General features: G+C 52.8%; 1 protein-coding gene across 2 annotated transcripts in view; it reads right to left on the minus strand.

The window, feature by feature from the left end:
- The window catches only part of SMAD6 (SMAD family member 6), a 79,146-nt gene that overhangs the window by 51,609 nt on the left and 10,363 nt on the right, over positions 1-17,174 (minus strand). The window contains exon 3 of one of the 2 annotated variants that reach the window (XM_084887379.1): positions 13,001-13,078. The exons of the other annotated variant lie outside the window; for it this stretch is intronic. Coding sequence (XP_084743505.1) covers positions 13,001-13,078 — 78 coding nt within the window. The remainder of the gene's footprint in view (positions 1-13,000; positions 13,079-17,174) is intronic. 2 annotated transcript variants of the gene reach the window in all.

Consider the following 17,174-nt stretch of genomic DNA (forward strand, 5'->3'; position numbering starts at 1 on the left):
GCATGCCACCCCAAAGTCCAGGGACCCGAAGCCCCAAGAGACAATGCCTGTCTGTGTGTCCTGGGGGTGGTGCAGGAGGAGAGGCCCGACCCGACACCCAGCAAGAGGTGCACCCAGAGAAGCACACCGGCCGGCTGCTCCCTTCCGGGGCCCAGGAAGGTCATGTTTTGGCTCCCGGGGAAAGGCCCGGTTTATTGGAAACACGCTTCTCTTCTCATGTTTGGTTTCCTTTCGCTCTTTTCTCCTTTTTGTTTTTTTCCAGAGTGCACTGCCCAGGGCCTTCCAAAAGGATGTGGAGCTAAAATCCAGCCTCGGGGTGAAGGACGGAGGAGGAGTCCAGGACCAGAATCCCTCGGAGCGGCGCGGCTGCTCCAGGCACCACCTCCATGTGGGCAGAGGCTCTGGACACTGCGGTGGAAACCCCAGGTCTAGGCTGAGCTCTGCCGTTGGGAGCTGTGGGGCCGAGGACAGGCAGGCCCTGCCCCTCTCAAGGTCTCGGTAAAGCGGGCGGAATGAACTGAAGCGCCCCTAGAAGTGTTCCTGACTGAACACCGTGGCCTTGGACAGCGGCCCAGCGTGGACTAAAGCCGACCTCATGATTAACGGGGAGCCCAGAGCATCCAGTCCCAAGCACACACCCAAGAGAAGCGTGTCCTCATGTCCACAGAAAGGCCTGCCCAGGAATGGTTACTGTAGCATCATGGATAGAAGCCAGAAAATGGGACCCACCCCCAAGGGCCCTTTAGGAGTGAAATGCATAGATGAGAGTAGGAGAACCGTGGTCAGTGCCCAGAGAACATTACCCAGCAGTGAGCTGTCACAGACGCCCCAACCATTCGGAGGGGCGTTGCAAACATACAAGAGCCCAGAGGATCGGTGTTGCCAGCGGTGGGGTAGGGAATGGTGTGTGTGAGGTGCACATTGCCAGGAATAAGGTAAGTATGTTCTGGGGTTCTAATCGACAGCACGGTGACTACAGTTAGCGCAGATGTTTGGTATATACGAAAGCTGTTAAGAGTAGATCCTAAGAGATCTTATCACAAGAAAATAATTGTATCTGTGTAGTGATGGCAGCTAACTTATTATGGTAATCATTTTGCAATATGTAAGATATCAAATCATGATTTTGTACCCCTGAAATTAATACAACATCATGCCAATTATGTCACAAATAAAAGAAAAAAATAAGAACATGGTGTATACTTCCATTTGTACCAGGCTCAAAAACAGGAAAACTCATCTCTGGTGTGCTCCAGGTCAGAACGGAGCTTAGCTGCCCAGGGAGGGCGGGGGGCGGGTGCTGGGGAGCGGCTGGAAGGGGACCCGAGAGGGGGCTTCCGACACAGCGTTCTGTTTCTCGATCTGGCAGCAGTCACACAAATACGTCTGGTATGAAAACACTGTTTACTTGCGATGTTTGTGCTTTCTGCACATTGTACATCAAACATGTCAAACTCAAAGGCTGACACGGGCCAAATAAACAAGGTTTAAGTTTATGTGGGCCGCAAAAAACAAGATTTTCCATTTTCGTAGAAGCATAGGTTTATTTCAATAGAGACATGCTGAATACAAAGAGCTGAAGTCAATGAGTAATAGTTAACACAAAAGAGAACATTTTAATAAAAATTAACATTATTTCCTGAACACTGACTTACCAGACACTGAATAACTGCACAAATTAATAAGTGCAATGCAAATAAACCTCTTTTTCTTGTTCTCCAAAAGCAAAAGTCCCTGTTGCACACACCAAACAAGTCAGTACAAGACTAATGACATGGCCATTGGCTGCTAAAATATTTGCTGCCAGTATTAGTGGAGAGAAATGGTGGAGGGAAATGAATGCAACACCATTATAGTAATCAGTCACTAGCGAACATTGTAGTTCGTGATTAATAATTATGTGTAACAGGATATTGTAAAAATTAAGTTACAAAATTTTTGCTAAAACGCTTCTTATAGACTGTTATATTGGGCTGGGCCGCAAAAATACTCGTGGGTCGCATGCAGCCAAGAGCTTGACATGCTTGTACATCAATAAAGAGTTTACAGAACTCTACCCTCTGGGGTCATACAAACCTGTTCTCCAAGGCTGCAGTCAGTCTACCTATCAATCAAAAGGACTTCTGGGGCATGTCGCTGTGGCCCTCCCCAGAGGAAAGTCTGGACCTTCCTGAGAGGGCATTCAAGGCCCTTCCTCCTTCCGGCCCTGCCAGGATCGCTCCCCTTCCTACAACCACCATCTCGCCTCACCCTGCCTTTGCCCAGCAGTTCCTCGGGCGTAGGGTGCCCTTCCCTCTCAGCCTGGTGAAACCCTCCTCCATCAGTTCCAGCTCTGCCCCGGCCCACACGTTTCACTTTGGAAGCAGCATTCACCCGCCTCTCTCTAGGGCTACATTAGATCCCAAGGTATCTTCTCCTTCATGCCATTCTCTTCCTCATGCTAATACCTAGTTACCGATTCACTCAGTTACCACCTGCTGGGAGCTGGGTGTGTGCCAGGCACTGTGCTGTCGACGGCACTTGTGGGGTCTCCAAAGCACCCGTGAGGTGTTCCCCAGCCCACGTGTCAGGAGTGGGCTGAAGTGAGGCTGCAAAACGAAGGCTGTGTGGTTTAGACCACAGGTCTGTCTGGCCCCAAAGCCTGGGCTTTCCACCCCTGGCGTCTTGAATCCCCAGCACCCCCCTGTCACCTGTACCTTTTACTACACACCCTACTACTCCAAAGGCTAGAAGCAGGTCTGGACAGAGCGGAGTGGCTCATTCAATTCTTAGTAAAGCTACTGAGACCCAGGGGAGGTGTCAGGATAACAAGGAGGGCGTAAGAGCTCAGGTGGGGCTGGCTCCACTTCCGAGAGCAATCACAGAGAGCCCGCCCTCCTGCGGAGACAAAAGCCACATCTCCACACGCCCACCTTCTGAGCAATCACTTCACCACCCTCCAGGCTGAGCTTTCTCCCCGGAAAACTGCAAGTGCAACACCAGGTTGTGGCAAGAATCAAACATGCAGGGACCTGGTGACGCTCAGAGGGACAGTCCGACGTGACCTTACAGGTACTCACATACCACCAAACCCCCAAAACACGCATCACAGCGGAAGGGACCAGAGCCGGGCAGCTCACAAAGCAGGCTGCCCTAAGATGCCATGTGTGCCTGTACCCAGAAATGACAAAGTACAGGCTGGGGCCCAGAAAAGGCTCCTGCCTGGAGGGGAAGATGGCTGGAAGCTCTAGGTTCCAGGTTCTGGGTCCATTCAGACCTGTGTCTTCAGCTCTGGCTGCATATTAAGAATCACACGGGAAATTTTTTAAATCCTGAAGCCCAGTCTTCCCCAACCACTTCTGGAATGGGGTCTCAGCCATTTAAAAAGCCTTCGCGGGACTCTGGGCAAAGAGGGCTGAGGATAAATAAGACTGACCGGCCCATTTGCAGATGGAGGAGCTGCATGGGAACAATCTGAGATCACCAAAAAGACGTGAGGCAGAGCCAGGCCTGGGACCTGGGTCTCCTGGCCCCAGGTGTGTCACTCCTTAAGAGGAAGCCCCTGGGGTTCTCTCCAGCCTTTGTCCTGTGAGGAAGGGGCTGAGACCATGACCCTCACACCTGTGCCCTCTCTACCCTCCTCAGGTCCTCTCTCGGATCAAAGAGCAGCAGAGACTCTGGAGATAGGGCTCCTCCACCTTGAAAAATCAGGGTCTCCTTGAGCCTGAGACAGATAACGTGAGCTGAGAGTCACGGGGTGTGGAGAAGCTTCGGCCTCTCTATGAATCACAAACACAACCCCAACATCCGCTGCACACCAGGCTCTGAGCTGGGCGCCACGTGGGGAAGACGCTGCCTGTGCCCTCAGCATCAAGCCCCCCCTCCCCCCAGCCCCATTCCCAACATCTGCCCTCGGAGAGCAACCTGGAGTCCTTGTTTTAGCAACAGTGTTCCCTCTTCCCCTGTGATCCTGCGGGCAGGCCTGGGAGGGGCCGAGAATCGAAGGCCCAGAGCTGACATGTTGGCAGAAAACCACTCCGCCCCTGAGTGGAAGGCTGGGCCCCAGCACAGAGGCTGAGAAAGGTAGGCCCTCCGAGCCCGACATGCAGAGTGGACAGAGGGCTGAGGGGATGAGTAAAGACAGGCAGAGGGGAGACAGCTGGGGACTTCCAGGGGCTCACACACCCTGATGGCTGATGCGGACACAGCCTGTCTACAAAGGCGCCTGCTGGATGCCCCATTTCACCCCGTTCAGCCCAAAAGGCTGGAACCGGAGTGTGAGCCAGAACAGCTGTACTCTGCCTCCATCCCTCTCCCCACATCCCCCGCTGATCACATCTGGCTAGCAAAGCCCCTCCCCTTAGCTGCTTCCCAGGGCTGCTGAGGAGCCACAGAGCCCCCTGGCCCAATCCCTCCTGATTTCAGGCCACGTGACTGTGTGACAGCGCCCAGCTCTCCCAGCTCTGCCCAGTGCTGGCACAACCCTGGGCACTCAGGGAGGTCGAGATGGCTCCCAGGCTCCTATCTCTGAGCTACCCTCTCCTTTTAAGAATCTCTCAGCAGTGATTCGCTTTACAGTCTGAGAGGGTGGCTTGGATGTCTGCTCCAGACCTGAGACCTGTTCTACCCCAGGGTGAGGGTAGCATCCGTCCCTCAGGCCAGCGCAGCCCCTGCTTTGCAGAAGTACCAGCCCCTGACTTCTGGGGGTGTGTGAGGGAAGGCCTGTGGACACAGGGCAACTGGAAAAGCCATGTATCTCTGCTTCCCTTGGCGGCCAAGGACCACGGAGGGAGAATGTTTAATATAAAAACATCTGACAAAGTACCTTCGGGATATATTTTTTGCATCAAAGAAGAAGCTCTTGGCAACAGCCGCTCTACCCCGACAGGGAAACTTTCGAGCGCAGCTCCCGATTGTTACAGACGCCCAGGAAAGCGTGCCAGCAGAGACAGGAGGAGGGCGAGCCAGGGGGCCTGGCAGACAGATGGTTGTGATTAGGCTGGATGCAACCAAGTGCATTTTCTGGAATTTCAGGTCTCCTGAGAAAACCTGCCGGTTCCCCCCGTGATGGAGGCCGCCCAAAGTGTAGGGCCATCTGCCTCCAACTCAGAGTCAAGCAGCCCTGGGCAGGAACAGGCTCCCCCTCAGCCCAACAGCTCCCTCTCCGAAGCCCACCCACCCACCCACCGTCTCACGAGGGATTCAGGTATTCATCCAGCAACCATCCTGCGAGCAGAGCTGCTAAGAGGCCTGGTGACAACGGCACACACTGCATCCGGGTAACCAGGGACTCAGAAGCCCCCGGGGAGCCAGAACTGTGTGAGTCCTACATCTTGCAGGGACACAGAGGGCACCATGCCAGACACTAGGGAACCCAACAGGGGCCAGACTAACTAGGTTCAAATCCTAGTCCTACTGATTTCTGGCTGGGTGACTTCGGGCAAGTTATTTAACTTCTCTGGGCCTCAATCACTTCTCCTCTAACATGGCTAATAAAAGTGGCTACTTCAAGTTCTGGCTGAGGTGGCTCAGTTGGTTGGGCATCATCCTGGGCACCAAGGTGTTGCCGGTTCGATTCCCAGTCAGGATACATGCCTGGGTTGTTGGCTCCATCCCTGGCAAGGAGCATGCAAGAGGCAGCCGATGGTGTGTGTGTGTGTGTGTGTGTGTGTGTGTGTGTGTGTGTCTTACTCTCTAAAAATCAATTTTTAAAATCTTTTTTTAAAAAAAGTAACTACTTCTTAAGAGCTGTGTGGAGAATTTCATGAATGAATGCGTGTATGACATGCACTTGGAGAGTATCTGGCACAGAGCTGTGTTGGTTATGATTCTTTAATACGTGCTATGATCTCTCTATCTTTATCTTTTTATGTTGTCTCTCTCTGGATCTCTCAGCAACCATCCTTTGTCCCAGGCAAAGAGTCATTCGTTTATTCCACAGTGACCTCTGTCTAGGGAGTGGGCCCTATGCTGGATGCCTGACAAGGTCCAAGGCCCTTCAGGACCAAGTACATCCCAGAGTCTCCCTGGCCCCAATGACAGTCCCCCTCATCCAGCCCACTCCAACCAGTTCAAGACACGCTCCCTGGATTCACCTTTTCCTGTTCTCCTGTTTCGCACATATTAACCTTCTAGCCACAAACAAACTAAGAACACATGCCCTGCTTCTGCACAAGCTGTTCCTTTGCTCTGACAGCTGTCTATTCCGTGGTCTTCTTGCCGTTCCCACCCCAACAGAGTCCCCTGCTCTCATGTCTGTGCCGGTGCTAACCCACGCCCACAGTTCCACAGCAGTTAACACAATCACTCACGATTCTTTGCTTCTGTCTACTTCCCCTTCTAGACCGTCAGCTCCTCCAGGGTAAGGTCCAGGCGTACTTCACTTTGTATCACCTGATACCGGCATACAGTAGGTTCTTAACAAATGTTCAACACATGGGCCTGTCACCCCAAAGCCTATAGTCAGGAAACATACCAGCCCTGGGGTCTCTGTCAGATCCCAGAGGATGTAAAAGCTGGTGACCTCTGGCGAGTCCATCTCCCTCTCTGAGCCTTGGATTCTTCATCGGTCCAGGGTACCCCCAACTCCATTCCCCAAGCTTTTGCGTTTTAGAAAAGGCGGAAATCCAGGACACCAATCCTCCCCTCCCTCCACATGGTCTTGTCCCAGACTTTAGTTTTGCTTTGGGTCAATGACGACAAGCTAAGATGCTGTAGGCCAGAAGCCCCAGTTCTCCACACCCCTCAGGGCTCAGGACCTGGTACCCTGGGCCTAGAACACACAAGTATCGAGGAGCCCCTGAGATCAGTGACCCAATGGCCCCCCCATGTACAGTTGAGCAAACTGAGATGAGAGAGTGAGGAGCTTACCCGAGATCACAGCAGGGGAACAGGCCTGGAACCCCTTCTGGCTTTGTGGCAAACCCCATATGCTTCATGGCCAACCAGGATGCCCAGAACCCCTCCATCACCACCTGTGCCTCCCAGGACTGCTGAGGTCACCTCTGTCACTCCTGCCCTTCACCCTCACCACCTCTGCTCCAACTTCACACAGCCGGCCCAGGAAGAACAGGTCCCTTTGTGAAACACCAGGAGGTCTTAAGGAGGGACGAAGGCTCTTTTTTCCTTTGGTTGGTCAAAGCTAAAAAACGCAAGGCAGAGGCTTGATGCAAGTTTCAAATGCTACTACTTTAGGCTCCTTCTCCCCCACCCCCGCCCTAAGAGGTGGCAAGGAGTCTGAGACCATTTCTGAACTGGAAGCGGCAAGCTGGTCCTGGCCAGGAGCTCAGGGTCCACCACCCCTAGACCGGAGCCTGACTTGGGCAGAGAGAGCGGGTATGGGCCATCCCCAAGGGTCAGCTCCTAACCCAGGGCGACTGATCTAGGTTCATATCTAATTGTGTCAGGACACCAGAAGGCCCAAACTCCAAGCACAACATCCTTCTTGCCCTCCAAAACCAAGCAAAACCCTCTTTTTACCTAAACCTTTACCCCCTGCCCTACTCCCTGGACATGCAGCAGCCGTAGGCCCACGGGCAATGAGCACGCTCACGTGTCAGGATTGAGCATGATCGCGCACAGCAGAGTTGTCCAGGGTGCGAACAGTCTGTAAAAATTCACCGAGCTGGACGCCTACCTGTGCACTCTGGGTATTACTGTGTTGAACAGATTTACCCAGGCCCTGGCCTCCTCTTGCCTTGTCTCCCATCAACACCGGTGCTTTGCTTTGCAACCCATCTGACGTCCTCGGGCTTCTAACAGCAGGCTTTTCACACCTCCAGGCCTCTGCAAGTGCTGTTTCTTGGGCCTGGAACATCTCCCACACCCAAACCTTGTCTCTTTGGGAGACTCCTATTCATCCTGTAAAAACCAACTTGGATGTCATCTCTTCCAGGGAGGCTTCCCGGACGACCTCCCCACCACACCGAGCCAATCACTAATCCCCTCTTCCTCTAGCCCGTTTCTACACTACGTCTCCTTACTATCGTTTGTCTTTACCTGTCCGTGAGTACCTTGAGGGCAGAGATGACATAATTTTTATCTCTGTGCCCCCAGACCTAAGCACAGGGCCTGGCTGCCCCAAATTCCTACAACAGGAAAAGGCACAGCTGGGACCTGAACCCAGGGCCCTCTGGTGCACAGTCCATGCTCTTCAGTCCACCTTGCTATGGAGGCTCGGCACATACTGACTGAACTGAACTGAACGCTTTGGAGAACGAAGAGCTCAAGGACCTGATAGATGAGGGCATCTGAGGTGAGCGTGCTCGGGCCGCAGACTCAGGAAGCAGCAGGAGACAATACTGCTCAATGCTCTGCTCCTAGCTCCTGTAGGCACTAAAGATGAACATCAGACAGCATGGACTCCAGAAGGTACCTGTTTAGGGACCACGGGGAGGAAAGGTGGCAGGTGGGTGGGCAGCATGGAGTCACCTCGGTTGTTAACTGGCTCTGCTTGCTTATGCTTGCTGTGTGGCCCTCAGCCACTCTCCTAACCTGAGCCTCTGTTTTCCCAAACTCTGTCAACCTACAAAACGTAAGAATCCTTAGAGAAGGATCTGTGCCCTCAAGGAACTTCCAGTCTGGCTGGTGGAGGAAATCCAGCTGGGACGCCACTCTCCCCGTGTACCTGCACAGCCCCCTTCCTTCCCCAGGCCTTCCCTTTAAAGTGAGGGGCTTGCCCTGCTGAGGAGGCTCTAAAGAAACCAGTATGCTGCACAGACTGAGATCCAGTTCTCACATCCTAGGTCAGCAAAAGGGACAGCCCGGTCCGCAGGACAAGCAGCTTACACATGGCTGGCACGCAATAGCTGCTTAATAAAGCCCCGGAACTGTCACCCTGTAAGCACTAGAATAGGATGCCAGCGATAAGTCACTGGATCCTGAGGAGGCCTGCACCACCACCACCGAGTCAGGCAGGTCTAGCTTCTAAAGCAGCCCCTCTGCTCAGCCTCTCACTGAAGGACCCAGAACTCATTCGCTCAGCACCCAGCACCCAGCACCCAGCCTGGCCTGGCTGCTCCTTGTCGCACAGAGCACAAAGCTCCTGTGTTCTGCTCCTTCTGCTTTTCTAGCCTAGAGCACTGAAGAGCTGAGGGGACCTGCCTTCTTCCCTCAGCCCTCCTCCTCAGAATGGCCATTCCCACATGGCCCTTCATCCTGGAATTCATTGAATCGTGGCACAGTCTGCCTTTAAATTGCTAAGAAGGGCTGCCTACCAGCCACTTACACCTTAGTATGAATTTAACTAGCTAAGCTTGCTTTTCCTCCTGGAGCTAATCTGAAATCAAAGAAATAGGAAAGGGGTGGAGATTTTGCAGAGAGCAAAATGGCTGGAGGAGACATTAGACAGTTTAGGCAAGGAACCCAGAGTGTCAAAGCTCTAGGATTTAAATTTGGAGGTGATGTAGATATGAGGTGAGAATATTGTGTCCATATTCAGCAGAGAGCTAAAACAAGAGTGTCTCCCGTCTGCCACCCCTGCTCTGCCCACCCGCCACTGATGCGTTCCTGCCCACCCGGCTGTGACTGAGCCTCAAAATTCCCACCATTCCTTCTGAAGTGGCCTCAACAACAGGACGGGAAAGTGAAGCAGAGACCTTGGGATGGATAAAAATAGACAGCCCCCACCCAGGCGCTGGGACGGTCATTGTGCGAGACAAACAAGGGCCGCTCCATCGTGGTGTCGCAAACACCCACTCCAGTAGGACACCCATCCCGAGGCCCTGAGACCGGGCAGGCTCTCCGGACAAAGGGAGACAGGGTGGGCTGGGCAGCGGAGGGGGCGGAGGCAGCTCTCTGGGCGGTCTGCAAGGTTTGCCTGGTGATCACATTGAAGAGCAGAGTCTGGACCTCTAGCCAGCTCCTCGCTCTTATCCTTGGTACTTCAATTGGGCCTGGGTGCCCCCAGGCTCCTTTGATCACTCTATATTGCCCCCCCCCCCTTCTCCGTGTGACTCCCAGTAGGGGATGGGAACCCGTGCTGTAGAATGCTAGGCAGGGCCCTCAGGGCGGGAGAGCTGGGCAGTCACTGCTCAGGCTCCCATCCCACATCTGCCACTTACAAATGTGTGAATTTGGGCAGCTGGCCCAACAATGAGCCTCAGTTTCCTCGCCTATAAAATAGGGAGAATCACATCTGAGTCTCTTGAGTTGTGACAGAGTCCAAGAGATGAAGAATGATCAGCACTTAGCAAGGTGATAAGTAGTGAGTCAATAAATGTCACCAACAGCAGTATTATCTGTCCTTGAATATCAGACACCTTGTCCCTGGCCCTGGCCCACACATTCCTCCCCTCACCTTTGCCATCTCCCCTCCCACCCTGCCCTTGGGCACAACCGTGCATTCCATCTTTGCTGGATGACTCCTGCCTTCATCACCCGGAGACCAGCACAGCTCTGGGCCTTTTCCCAACCGGAGCCTGTCCTTCCGTGTGACCTGTCCTTCCGTGTGACCGCCACCACAGCCCCAAGTCTGTGATCTCCCTGGAGGCAGGGCGGTGCCAGGCCATTAGTCCCCAGAGTCTCACAGCACAAGTCAACTGGCAAAGCTGAACAGTGAAGTGAAACCCGGAGCAGGAGGAGATGCATGTGGTCCCTGGGAGGGGTCTGGATGACCCCCATCAGGCCCCATGTAATCATTCCCCCACCAGATATCCCAAACTTCCTCCCCAATTCCACCACCCCTTAGAATTAGAGAGCCACTGCATGCCAAATTTTCTCATGAGAACCATGGAGTCCTGGCCCACAGGGGAGAGCAGCAGGGGCTTTCTCTGTGGCCAGGACCAAAAACTGCTCTGGGATAACTAACAGGGACCCACTGGACCCCAAAGGCAGCCAAACACAATGGCCCCAGGGTCTCCAAAGACCCCTCCTCCCGTCCCCCATCTCCAGCCCCCAGAGCGCCCTCTCCTGGAAACCAGATGGGTGCAGGGCCTCGAGCAGGTGCTACGGAGTCTGCTCCTTCCTGCCTGAGCCACACACCAGGCCCGCTCTGGGGAGACAGAGATCAAGAGACTACGACTGTTCGGCCGCACTGATTCAGTGGTGAAGCACTGACCTATGAACCGAGAGATCAGGGTTTGATTCCTGTCGGAACACAGGCCGCAGTTGCGGAACCGATCCCCAGCAGGAGGCCTGCAGGAGGCAGCCGATTAATGATTCTTCTTGATGTTTCCATCTCTCTCTCTCTCCCCCTCTCCCTTACTTTCTGAAATCAAACAAAATATTTTGTGTGTGTTTTTTTAAGAGAGACTATGACTATGAATACACCATGAACTATAACACATTTTCACACAATGGAGTTTCCACCATTAATGATAGAGGGTAGGGGGAAGTAAAAAAAATTACCTACTATCCATCCAACCAATGCTAATGTGATCCACAAAATTAAACACACTCAGGGACACAGAAGCATGCATTCAGACATACTTTTAATCCTCTTCTTCAGAATTATCTGTAGCTTTCATCCCCACAGCCACAGAGGAAAAAAGATGGGTTCATCTCTGCCCTCTCCTCCACTCCCTAACATCCACAATGTTTAGTCCTTGAGTTCATCGGGTTAGGTCTTTCAGGAAAAGGCAGTATAACCAAACAGGGCCAAAAGGCAGAGAAGAAAACAAAGGGGCCCAACTAGAGGGACCACCAGAAACCAGAGGGCGAGGAAGATCCAGAGGACCTCGTCCCCAGTGCCAGCTGTGCCACGCGTCCCACTGATGTGACCCTCCACGAGTCACTTCCTGCTCCAGCGTCTAGTTTCTGTATCCTGGAAACAGATGCAGTCTTGTGATCTTGCGCGGTTGTGGTGGAACAGAGAATGGATGGGAAGGGGTCTGCCGATGGGAAGTGGCCAGGCAGCCAGCTTCGGGTAGAGTCACGGGGAGAATGCGGCAAGAACGACAGACAGAACTTTGTGTAAACTCAGTTTATCAGAGGCGCATGCAGAAAAGTGTGTGTGTGGGGGGGGGGGGGGGTGGTAGAGGGAGACAAGACAGGACAGTGGTTAGGAGCACAGTGACAAATGGTTCTGCTATTAGGTGCCCCGGCCAAGTTCCTTTACTGCTGTTCGGAGATGATACAGGTAAAGGGCCCAAGCACAGACCATGGCCCAAAGTAAACACTTAACAGCTCTGGTCACTGTGGCTGCTATTATGACTTGGGTGTGGGGTAGAGGAAAGACAGCTCAGATGCAGGCAGAAACCCTCAAGCCAAGATCCAGCCATGCAGCTCCAGCCTGGGGGGCTGTCACCGCATGGAGCGCAGGGCCAGGCCACAAGGCCCAGCTGCCCTCATAGCGCACCACCTGCCATTTTCCCAAAGGCTCCCACAGACCTTGGCACCCAAGTCCCTCCTGGCCCTTCATGCCCCCCCAAGTCACCACCAACCTCTTATTTCCTATGGGAAGCTTGATTCAGACATTCTTGGAATGTCCCTATGGCCAACTCTTAATTGCAAGGGGTGGGAGCTCCAAACTAGTGTTCTCTCTGCAAAGGAGCCCAGCATCCACTGCTCAAGGACGGACGGGAAAACCACCGGCCTCTGCCAAACGCCCTCCTTCCCAGACCCTCCTGAAAGCTTGTTCCCCCCACGCCGTTCCCCCCTCTCCTGACACCTCACATGGCTCCTTCCCCAGAGTGGGGGACGGACGAGAGGAGAAACCCATAAAGAGAATGTACACACACACACCCATTTGCTGCCTCACAGCAGCTGGGAGAACAAGATCCTTGCTAAGATGAGAGATGAAGAGCTGTACCGGGCCTTACTCACTCCCACAAGACAAGGTAGAGACAATTGGATAAAAGGTGGATCGATAGACATTTCAGGTTACCATTTTGAGGTCTCATTCTTAACCCCAAGAACACCAGTGATGAAGAGATGGGCAGTCTTCCCATCGAAGGGCTGAGAGGAAAGGGGGAAAGAAAAGGAGTGGGGATATCAAAAGGGCCTCCATCCAGCACCACGCCCATCTGGCCCCCTCTTGCAAAGTTCAACACAACAGCAGCGTGCAAAGAAAAAAAGTGCCAACCTGAGAATTCACCCGGAGCAGTGATGAGGGAGTTGGTGGCCTCCGTTTCAGTGTAAGACAATGTGGAATCAGATAGATCTACGGGAGGAAAGAGAAAGAAAACTTAGTTGGCGCTGGGGCGTGCCTCCCCCCTCGGCTTTCTCATGCATCCGTGTGCACGTGTGTGCACGCAAGTGCTTGCAAGGGGCAGGGTGTCCCTCCCAAAGGATGCCACTCTGTGACCCTGTCCCAAACTTGTACGAGACCAGGCCGGCCGGCCGGCCAGCCAGCCAGCCAGCCAGCCCGCCCTGGAATTCTTCTGGAAAATGCCAACGACTGCAGCCCTGGTACCTGAAAAAGTTGCAACTGCTCTGACCACAGAAATAACCCAAGTTCTGGGGACCGAGCAAGTAGCAACTTGGAGCCTCCCTGGGTACGGTTAAATTAAGCCCCTAAACAATTCATAGCTGCTATACTTAATTACAACCATTAAAATTCTTGAAGTTGTTCCTTCTTGCTTCCTTCCTTCCTTCCTTCCTTCCTTCCTCTCGCTGGAGCTGGGGAAACTGTTTTAACAAGTTACCAGCCACCCCCCTCTGTCCCGCTTACACCCCTCTAATTAAGGGCTCAAGCGTTTGCTCCCAGATTTAAGTTTTTTCCTCTCCTCACCTCCACTCCCTAACATTCCAACCTGCTCACAGAGCGACTTTCAATGCCCGGACTGTGTGTTGTTTTTTTTAAGGGGTTCATTTTTGTGTGAGTAGTTTTAAGTGCTTCATATGGCGTGCATTATTTGTTTTCCCCAGTCTGCAGTGCCGTTAGATGGGAAAAGGAAAATCTTTTGCACGTTTTTTTTTTCTTCTTTTTTTTGAACACTGAGCTGCTCGCTTAATAAGCCAATGCCTTTTGGGGCAGGCAGACTTGGAAAATTTTCCCTGGGCCTGTGCCTCCTGCTACCAGTGATGGGGTGCTGGTCCCTGTGAAGGGACAGGCCTGCCCAGGAGTCGGAAGAGGCATGCCCTGAGAGGTCTGCAGCACTTTCGGCATCTCACCCAGCACAGCGCAGGGCTGGGTGGGCCGGTCGCACCTGGCTCAGGAGAGGCGCCCAAGCTAGGGATTCCTGAGGACAAGCGGCCAGCCTGGGGCCCGGGCCCTCGCTGGCTAGGATTCCATTCGATCCTGCAGGATTTTTTTTCCTTTTACCACATGGCTTGGGAGAGCGGGAAGATGAAACATTAACCAATTTGCCCTCTTTTTCTTCTTTCTTTTCTTTCTTTCTTTTTTTTTTTTTTTTATTTCCCACTTGCCAGATGCTGACTGGGTGTTCTGAGTTTTATTTTGTTTTTAGAATCATGTGATCACAGAGGCTTAGAAGTGAACTGACTTTTTGTTTATGCAACAGCAACTGTCCTGGCCTGCGGGACAACAACGGGGGGCACGCAGGAACCACCTAAGAGAATGAGGCAAACAAGGAACGCGAAAGAATGGGAGCAAGACAAGGTTCTGATCAAGCTCCGATTTTTATTCTCTGAAATGGCTGTATTTATACAGCAGAAACAAAGGGGGGCAGGGTTGCCTATGCAGGGGGGTCTTTGGTACCTGGCAACACAGGATTGGCTAACTGCCAGGGGCGGTGTGACATTCCAAGGTGCAACATTCCAAGGCTGGGCCATCTAGGGGGGAGGATCAGGAAGGGGAAGAGGCAGGAAGACAGAAGATGCTAAGCTGCAGGTTAATCTTTATCTTCTGGCCAAGCCCTCAGGGCACCACATAACTTCTGCTAGAAGGAACTTAATTCTATTTCCTTAAGACTGAGTTGCTTGCCTCAACTCTGCTGGCTCCCAACAAGCAACAATGCAAGGAAAAGAAAATAATACAAAAAATAACTCGGGCTATTTATCAGGGCATGAAAAAGTTATCCGGGTAAAACGTACCTGGAGGAAAATAAGGACAGATGGGAAAATCTCTTTAAAAAAAAAAAAAATAGCCTCAATGCCTCAGTAGGATCTTCTTAAAAGATTGTTCCTTTTGATACTTGATGTTCCCAAAGAGTGCAGCGCCCCGAGTCCCAGTATCACAGGCTGAACCCCATCTCTCAGTGAACCACTGTGCGTCTGACACAGACAGCTCTGTGAGGTTCCCAGGGACAACAACCGGCAGTTTCTACCTTTTGCAGCTAGTAAGTCCCCATAATGCACTCTGCAAACCCTCACATCTGTGCTTCTAAGAGAGGCCCTACAAGTCTGAAGTGTCTTTGGGCTGCTGTAGAAAAAGAACACTCCCCATCTCCAGCACGGCTCCAGCCCCAAGGACAGACCCCGCTAGAAGTCGGAACCCCCAGGTTCAAGTCACACCTCCACTCTTAGCAAAATCGGGGGTCACCAACTTTTTCTACAAAGGGCCCAACGGCATGTATTTTCAGACCTGCGAGCCACACAACCTCTCCTGCAACTATTCACCTCTGCCACTGCAGCGTGGAGGCGGCCGCAGACAATGTGGTAACGGGGCAGTGTGGCTGTGTTCCAGAAGAACTTTATTGCAAACACTGAAACTGGAATTTCGTGCAATTTTCACATGTCATGAAATGTTATTCTTCTTTTGATTTTTTTTAACCATCTAAGAATGGAAAAAACCATGCTTACAGCTCGCAAGCCCTACAAAAACAGATGGCGAGCTGTCGTTTGCAGACCCCTGAGCTATATGACCACCAGCAAGTGTCACTTCCTCTCTCCAGGCCTCAGTTGTCCCATTCGTAAAATAACCGGGACACCTGTTGACTTCCAAATGGTCACTCTGCAGGGCTAAGTGGCGTCCTGCATCACAGGCTAGCCCACAATTCCTCAGGGCAATGATCCTTGACATTCAAGCTGAGTTTACTACTTTACTAAGAACATTGGAGGGTGTGCTTTTTTTTTTTTTTTCCTCTAATGAAACTAGGGACCTTCTAAGCGACTCATGCAATTATGCTAACGTAGGAAATGCTGAGACAAGCCTGTGAGGGAAGAAGGGGGAACAGTGAGCCGAAAAGGGGGCGGCGCTGGGTCGATGCTCGTTAGCTGGGGGGCCCTCCCTACCCCTCACTTTATTTCCCCGTCTATGAAATGACCGAGTCCAGCCAGATGGCCTTTCCTGTTCCCCAGAAAGCTAAACAAAGCTCCTCCGTCCATGGGACGACCATCTGACAAGAAAAACAAAGAGGAGCATGCTGTCGTTGAACCTCTGACTCACACACCATCACGGGACACCCTCCGTCCGCCCGGACAGAGGAGGTCAGACTCCCGGAGGGACCCGGTGGGCCCTTGTGCCTCCACAGGAGGGCCTGGAAGGAAAACGGGGCTGGGTGCCCGAGCGCCGAGGACACTTAGAAGGGACCTCCCAGATAACGCTGACACACGCTATTGAGAAGAGCCTTTACCAAAAACAAAACAAAACACACACTTTTTGTGGTCACTCGGTGGAATGTGTTAGCATCACTGCCACGCCATCAGACTTCTAAAGTCTAACCAAGTCCCGTGGGAACTGTCTGGGTCACCAAGCTGTTCTCCTGGTGCTATTGAGGCCAAATGGACTCACCACACCGCGAGCCTTCTCCCCTGGAGGACACAGGAGGGCCAGGACACAAGCCATCCCCACTTTGGAAACCACACACATGCACACAGAAGACCAGCAGCTTGCCTGGCCCCACAGTTTGCAGAGAACACATTCTACCTGTGCCAGGGGCTCCGTGTGCCAAGGCAAGTGCTTTCTTAAATGTCCCAACTGTGGTGCCTGCCCAGGTAAACTTTTTGGCTTCGGAAGGGGAAAAAACCTTACAGCTCCTCTCCACGGGGACTTCTTGCTCAACCTATCTGTCATAGTAACAATTAATACACACCAAAGGATAATAACCTAAGACTGGGGGAGGGAGAGAAAGGAAAAGAGACCAATACCAACCCCCCTCCGATGAGACGCTTAAGGCCAAACCCATTCATCTCCCACAGGTCCCTTTCTAAAGGTCACAGAGAGGTTAATGACGAGCGGAGGAATTTTGAGATGTAAATAGCCCACTGGAGAGGTTGTCTGCGTCCGCCCCACTGAGGGTGTGTTTGTAATACTTCTCCCCATTTCAGAAGCAGCCAGGCCGGCCTGTCCCGCCCCGCCCCGCCCCTGGCCCCCCGGCCCCCTCCCCCCGCCCCTCCAGCCCTTGGGCTCGGAG

Source organism: Pipistrellus hanaki, assembly GCF_964339955.1.
Source record: "Pipistrellus hanaki genome assembly, chromosome: 1".
Lineage (NCBI taxonomy): Eukaryota > Metazoa > Chordata > Mammalia > Chiroptera > Vespertilionidae > Pipistrellus > Pipistrellus hanaki.